The sequence below is a fragment of the Brachyistius frenatus genome, unplaced genomic scaffold (assembly GCF_029030835.1).
Source record: "Brachyistius frenatus isolate BFR_SWC_R1_liver_20210118 unplaced genomic scaffold, ASM2903083v1 Contig_4, whole genome shotgun sequence".
NCBI lineage: Eukaryota > Metazoa > Chordata > Actinopteri > Embiotocidae > Brachyistius > Brachyistius frenatus.
In genome coordinates, this window is record NW_027210603.1 from 8,176,032 (window position 1) to 8,183,486 (window position 7,455).

The 7,455-nt window shown below is 42.7% G+C and overlaps 1 protein-coding gene across 1 annotated transcript; it reads left to right on the forward strand.

Moving 5' to 3' along the window:
- Positions 1-121: 121 nt before the first annotated feature.
- On the forward strand, positions 122-6,858 carry mon1a (MON1 secretory trafficking family member A). The gene is made up of 6 exons (XM_069714092.1): positions 122-208; positions 584-739; positions 2,921-3,307; positions 3,401-4,166; positions 4,399-4,546; positions 5,785-6,858. The coding sequence occupies exons 2-6, from the start codon at positions 616-618 to the stop codon at positions 5,923-5,925; spliced, it is 1,566 nt and encodes a 521-aa protein (XP_069570193.1). The 5' UTR covers positions 122-208; positions 584-615; the 3' UTR covers positions 5,926-6,858.
- The last annotated feature ends 597 nt before the right edge of the window (positions 6,859-7,455 follow it).

Here is a 7,455-nt window from a genome sequence, read left to right on the forward strand (position 1 = left end):
CTTGCGGAATGAAAGCAGCTTTTTTTTTTTTTTTCACGACTCTAGAAATCTCTCGAAGAGAACTTCAAATCCCACAATTCCTACTTCCGCATCCCACAGGTCACGTTACAGGAAGTACTTGTCTCCGTCAGTTAGCTTGCTGCAGCGACTGTGACAAACGAGTTGCAGAGTCACAGCTATGAAACTCAGACAGCTGCGGAAATGAAAGGTAATGATGTGAAAATAACCAAACGAGTCACGAGAGCTTTGTTGTGTGTGTGTGCGAGATTGAAGGAGGTGAAACGAGACCCAGCTAGTTTAAGATACCGTCGGTCATCTGCTCAAGTTATTGACCTTTGAAGTTCCGCGACAGCAAATCTGACGAGTCTCCGAGAATAACGGGGAAGTAGAAACAAACATGTAAATACAATCAGAGGACATGTTATATTCTCCAACGTGGTTTCACACCAGCAAGTCTGACCTGAACATTGTAATGATTCGCACACTCGTGGCCATGTTATAATAACAGAACAACATACACGTGCTTTAATGTTCAGTCCCAGTCCCTACAGCTCCGTCTCGTCTGTCTTGTCTGTCCTGCCAGCTGTGTGTCCCCCCCCGCCATAACTAGCCGCGATGGACGGAGAAGCCAGCAGGGCGACTGCATCATGGGAAAATGGTCCTCTGGCCCCTGTAGACCGTCTCCGCTGGGAGAGGGCGGACAGCCCCACACCGGGTCTGGTGGAGGGGACTGAACCAGGTGAGCAGCAGGTTGTCAGTGAGCTATCTTAACTTCTCTAACTATCATCTATCGTCTAACTATCGTGGTCCACAGTTCGACATGGATCACAGCGTTTTTGTCTCAGATGATTGTACACTTCCGTTATACTGAACGTGTGCATGTGAACCTCCACTTTCAAGTCCTTTCTACTGTAAAATAACCTTCTGCGGTAGAAACAAATAAATCCTTGCCAGGAGCCACAGTCACAAGGGATTTTTTTTTTTTTTACCATCCTTTGTTCTCTCCAGGCATCCAGACTGACCGACAGTCTGTAAGCTTGGATAAGTGGATTAAGTAACATTAGGCATGAATGAAATTGTATTCAAGTGCCAAACTTGTCTTACGGTCCATCCCTCGTGTGATCACCTTGCAGAACGTGAAAAATGTTTACAGTATACGAGTACAACGTTTACAGTACACAATAAGGAGCTTCAGTTGGACGAGTCAAACATCAGTCCGTTGATAAGTAACGATGCACTGCTTTGAATTCCAACTAATACATCCTTGCAGTAGCCAATGCCTGCAATAATATTAATTTTGAAAGGATACGTAGTTTGACGAAATTAAAAACACGCTTCAAGCAATGATCATTTTCTGTAACTTCCCCCATGATTGGAAATATGCCACGAGTAAGACTTCCTGCTGGCTGCTAGTTTCTAGGCAACATTTACACAAACAACAGAATGACTTGTTTTGATGGTGTGGATGAACTATTTTAAATGTAAAAAGTTCTCCATTTTACATTGTTATAACCATGCAGTGTTAGGGGCAGGACTCGTACTGAGCAGTGTGTGTGCATGTCTCTCTGTGTTTATGTGGACCACTCCTGGTGAAAAACCAAATATATGAGGACAAACACACTTTATGAGGACTTTTAGGCCGGTCCTCAGAACTTTACAGGGCAATTTGAGGGTTTAGATTTGGTTTTGGGGTTTAGACTATTTGATTTTGGTTTAGGTTTGGGTTAGGCACTAAGTTGTGATGGTTATGGTTTGGGTAAAGGGCTACAGGATGCATTATGTCAATGAGTGCCCTCACAAAAATTGAAAGAACAAAGAAAGTTGGGACAAGGACAACAAAAGACTGGAAATGTTGTGTAACGCAAAAAACAACAACAAAAAAAAAACAACCCACTTGGTCAAACAACTGGTCCCAGCTAATTACGTTGTTGGTAACAGGTCAGTTAAAGAGCATCCGAGCTCACGTCTGTCGCATCACATTCTGCTTGAACAAATCCAACACTTAACAGGATGAATGATGTAACATTTTCAGGACTTGCTCTTTCCCCGATTTGAAATGAGCAGGACATTTTTGCAGTGTTATCTTGGTGACTCATTATCAGACTCATCCTATTTATCTTCTCTAAATTAGATAAGCTGTGTCCAGAGGATGTTTTAATGTGGTTGCTCTCAAAGGTGGTCACCAAAATTAGGACACAGCTGGCTTTTTGTGACCAATAAAATGTTTATTAATAAACCAAGTCAAGCATCTGTTATTGGGACTTATTTTGAGTCAGTCGCACACATTTCTTTGAGGGAGTTCTTACAAATCTTGCAAATTGACATCAGATAAACATTGTCATTTGTTAGCTTTTTCAGACCCTTTCTTTGGCCAGTATTAGCCCCATTTGGGACTGTCTTAACACCAACATTGGAGACAGTACTGGATGCTCCCAGTGAGAATGCTTTGGAACGCAGTTGTACTCTTCAGCAGAGGTGGGGAGGTTAACAAGACATGCATTTACCAAAACAATCAGTCTTCAACATTGAAGTTGTTTCTCTCGAAAACCAAAAAATAGAAATTAAAAACATATCCAGTTACATTTACATCTCACTTTCCCGTCACTTGTTGAAGTTTATCTTTGAACAACACTGCTGCACACAGGAAATTCTCTCAGGATGATGACTAAGTGGTTGGTTTGGCAAATGTACGGTTAACCACCTCACCTCCATTAAAAAGCGGCGCACAGCAGCTTCCACCACCTCTTCTATGGGAACGATCCGGGAATGTCTCTTACGAAGTGGGTGAGACTGTCCTGAATGGGTCTTTGCCTACAAATGCAAAACAACTAAATAATCTGTCTCTAACAAGGCTATATTGTTTTATGGGACACAGTCATGCCTTATGCTGACAAACGCTTGGCATCATTTATCCCTGCAGGTGCTGGCCAGAAGAGTGCTATGTTTGTCCATGCACAGTCCTTCGAGGATCTGACTGCTGAGCCTGAGGAAGAAGCCCTGAGGGTGGCTGAACTGGACCAAACCGGAGAACAGTGTGCAGAGGAGCTCAAGGTGCTGGTTGGAGAGAAAACCGCAGAGGAACAACACAACAATGACTTTTCCTCAGAGAGTAGGACTAAGGAGGAGGATGTGTCCAGCGAGGCGTGGCGAAGCCACAGAAAACACGTGTTTGTACTGAGCGAGGCTGGAAAGCCAATCTACACCCGCTACGGCACGGAGGAGGCTCTGTCGAGCACCATGGGGGTGATGATGGCCCTCGTGTCCTTTGTAGAGGCGGGGAAGAACATCATCCGCTCCATCCATGCAGGTCAGAGTACACTTTTGGCAGTAAGATTTGGTTAAAAGCGGATGTTTTTAGATATGTCAAAATAAATAACCTCTGTTAACATGTTTTCGTCAGATGGCTGCAAAGTGGTTTTCCTCACCAGGAGTCCCCTGGTCCTGGTGGGCGTGTCTCGGACCTGCCAGTCAGACAAGGAGCTGCTGCGTGAGCTGCAGTACATCTACTACCAGATTGTCAGCCTGCTCACACTCACGCAGCTTAACCACATCTTCCAGCACAAGCAGAACTACGACCTGCGCCGATTGCTGGCCGGCTCCGAGTACCTCACAGACAACCTTCTGCACCGGCTGGACCGAGACCCCGGACTGCTGCTCAGTGCCGTCACCTGCCTACCTCTGGCCAGCTCCGCCAGGGACGTTGTCTCATCAAGCCTGCAGGCCGCCAAAGCCCAAAACTTGGTGTTCTCTATCCTGCTGGCCGGCGACCGCCTGGTTACTCTGGTCAGAAAAAAAGACCAGTTCCTGCACCACATAGACTTGCACCTGGTCTTCAACCTGGTCGGCTCCTCCTCGTCCTTCCGAGAGGGTGAAGGCTGGACGCCGATCTGTCTGCCAAAGTTCAACACGGCGGGATTTTTCCACGCTCACATTTCATACCTGGAGCCTGCATCCGAGCTCTGCCTCATTCTGGTTTCGACTGACAGAGAGGACTTTTTCAACATGTCCGACTGCAAGCAACGGTTCCTGGAGAGGTTGAGTAAGCGCAGCGCCTACCAGGCCATGAAGGAGGCGCTGAAATGTCCCAGCTACTCTGTGTCGCAGGTCGGCATCCCAGAGCTCAGGCACTTCCTGTACAAATCAAAGAGCTCAGGGCTGTACACCAGGTGGGCTAATCATTTATGGTGAAATGTTTTCGGAGTTAAATGATGACTATTACTTAAGTATTTCAACTCTGTAGTAGTGTTCAAATTCATGTTATTGCATTGAACCAAGTAAATTAGAATAAATTTACAAGGACTCCAGAACTCAAGCTATCTAGATGCCACATGTCAATTTTTTTTCTCTGACATTATTTTTTCTCATTAATGCCAAACCTTGTTTGTTCAAATCCTCCAGTCCAGAGTTTCCGATGGTGTACCAGTCTGATGAACAGCAGGAAAGGCTGATGGGCTTGTACCAAGACCTCCACAGCTGCTTGCACCATCCAACCAGGCCTCTCCGCTCCTTCTACCGCTGCGGTGAAACTGAAAACCTACTGGCATGGGTAAGCCTGCAGTTGGGAGTGAGATGTTTGAAGTCTGTCTCTGTATTTTACAATGTCTCACTCTTTGACAGCAACATTTTAATTTTTCCAAATTCCAAACAAAAAATAATATATGCACCTGATTTTTGGTGTCAGTATTATGTGAAAACATCCCACTCTAATTAGAGAACATAATATCGAAGCATTACGACATTATATATCTTCATCACCGACTTTTAATCAGTGTTATATTTTAAGAATGAAATGGCCGTTATTGAAATTCTACAAGGCTCCATTCTGAATATCATACAAATAACCCCCCAGAAAAATTATGCAGAAGTCAGTATTTAAAATATGTTTTTTTAATCAAAAGTGCAGTAATTGTGTTAATGTAGATACTGTGGTGGAGCTTGTGTAATATAAAACCACATTTTATATGAATATAAAAATAGCCGAAGCCTCCAGGTCTGAAATGTTCAACTAATAGAAAGTGCCTTAAATTGCAATACCACTGAGAGCCACTTGGGGGCTGCTCTCAAAAAACTCTTTCTCCAATAGAGCCCTATTAAAAAAAACATTGACTTCCCTCATGAAAAAGTTCATAATTTTTTATTTCTGCAAATAATTCCATAATTAATTAGATATTAGGCTTCAGAGAGACGTATGTTTGGTGCCGTGGATGTTTTAATTGACATGCCTGGGTGCAGTCACGTTGTCAATATAAGTAGGTGTGCATAGTCTCCTCAGGTTCTCAGTCAGACCAATCCCTCGCTTCTCCCCAACTCTTCCAAACTTCTGGCTTAAAAAAAAAACAAGACGGCGATGGCCAAAATGCCAGACTGGAGGCTTTAAAACAGCAGTTTACTAACCAGTGGGTGAAGTCACACTGGGTTTCCATTTGGATACACTACCACATATTGACTGCGGTCAAAATAAATTGTTTTGCTACATATATTGCAACACAATAAACTGTTAAATTGTAATACTACTCACAAGGTTAATGGTGCTTGAAAACACAGGCTGGATCTCTGACTTAGAGATTGCTAGTGTGCGCTTCGTAATAGGCATACAAATCTGTCTGTATTCTGAGAACTGAGCATGTGGCAGCATTTACAGTTCGAAAAGTACGAATTTAGCACATCAGTCTGGCTCGTTGAGTTTTCACACTGAAACTGAGCCAAAGTGGTGGTAAAATACAATAGTGCTATTGTACTCAGCCTTTTTACGCTTTTGGTGTTGTTGCACCTTCTCACCTGTAGGTGACGAGCGGCTTCGAGCTCTACCTCTGCTTCAGTCCGCTGTCGACCAAGGCCTTGGCTGTCTCCGCTGTCACCAAACTGCTGAAGTGGATCAGGAAGGAGGAGGATCGCCTCTTCATCCTGAGTCCTCTCACATACTGAGCCCTCGCTGCCGGCTGTCCTCCTGAGACAAAGTGCAGTCACCTGAACCCCAATGTACCTGGTGGTAACAACTGCTGTGGATGATGAAGTCCTCTCAATGCTCATGAATGAATGTCCGAGCTGTGCATTTCTTTCTTTTTGAGGTGCTCTGGTTTAATTCCCAGATAAAGAAGGCTGTGCAAGTTAATTTAAAGCAGTATTTTAGCTGTCGAGATTTTTATAACTTTTAATTTGAATGCCAGTAGCAGATGGAAGCAACATCAGCACCGTCGATGACTGGGAAATGTACGACGAAGTCGAAAAATAATTGTTTCACTGTAACAAAACTATTCTGCTTCCCAGAATAAGAAACATGTTTTTTTTTTTTTTTTTTTAATGCCACTCACTCAATTCCTAAAAATCAAGTCTAAATTTAGATTACAAAAACTGGAAATTTCACAAGAGCTGCTGTAGAATATATTACCTTGTTATAACACAAGTTATATAACCACATTCCCATTGTGTTTTGTCATTGTGATGACTTTAACGACCATTTTCATTGTACCTCTATGCACTTTCTTTATGCAAATAAGGCCACTCCAAGCGAAAGACTGTAACCTGTTTACTGCTGTTAGTCATTTGTGCTAACGTGTTGTTAATGTTGGCGTGAAAGAATCTAAATGTTAGCCCATCAATCTTCCTCTTCATTTTCTTTTTGCCATGATCAAAATATTAATAACAAGAGAAGTGAAAAGTTTCTGGTTGCTTCTAACCAGGAATGTTGATTGTATTTCCTGCTTTCCTGCTTTGCTTTAGGAATCTAGCGTTGCCACATCTGCCTCCACTAATCATGCCTTAACTAACAATCATTGTGTAAAGCCAATAGAGCGATTTATGGCAGCCGCACAATTGCAAAGTGAAAACACATGAATAAATAAATGATTTGCAATCAGATGTCCCATCTGTGTCGTGCTTGACTCTAACACGTTTGCTTACTGTAAGTAGTTGGCATTATGGTCGAAGTATTGACTGTTTTACAGTGGTGGAAGAATCAGATTTTTAAGTAAAAGTACCAATACACCAGTGTAAAATAGGTTATTACAAGTACAGCATGAAAAATCCATAACTACATAAGTTTTAGCAGAAAACATAGTTAAACTATCAAAGTAAAAGTTTTGGTTTGGTCCCACTGACTGATATATTATTATATATGACATCATTAGATTATTAATACTGAAGCATCACTGTAAACGGCATGTTACTGTTGTAGCTGCTGCGAGTATAGCTAATCTGAACGACTTTATATCCACTTTTAAATACAGGGACAGCAGATCAATGTAAATTGTTACTTTTCACCTCTGCTGCTTTAACAACCATCATGTTTCAGGAGACTAGCCCAAAACACACCTGGACATGCTGGTCTGTTGCCTAAACAATAAGAATAATGTCCACTTGTTGATAAAAATAGCACAAGGAGCCCTGATGCTCCAACAGGTAGCCTCCATAGATCGGTGGCTGGACCTAAAATAGGTTCCCCAAAGAAAAACAAAT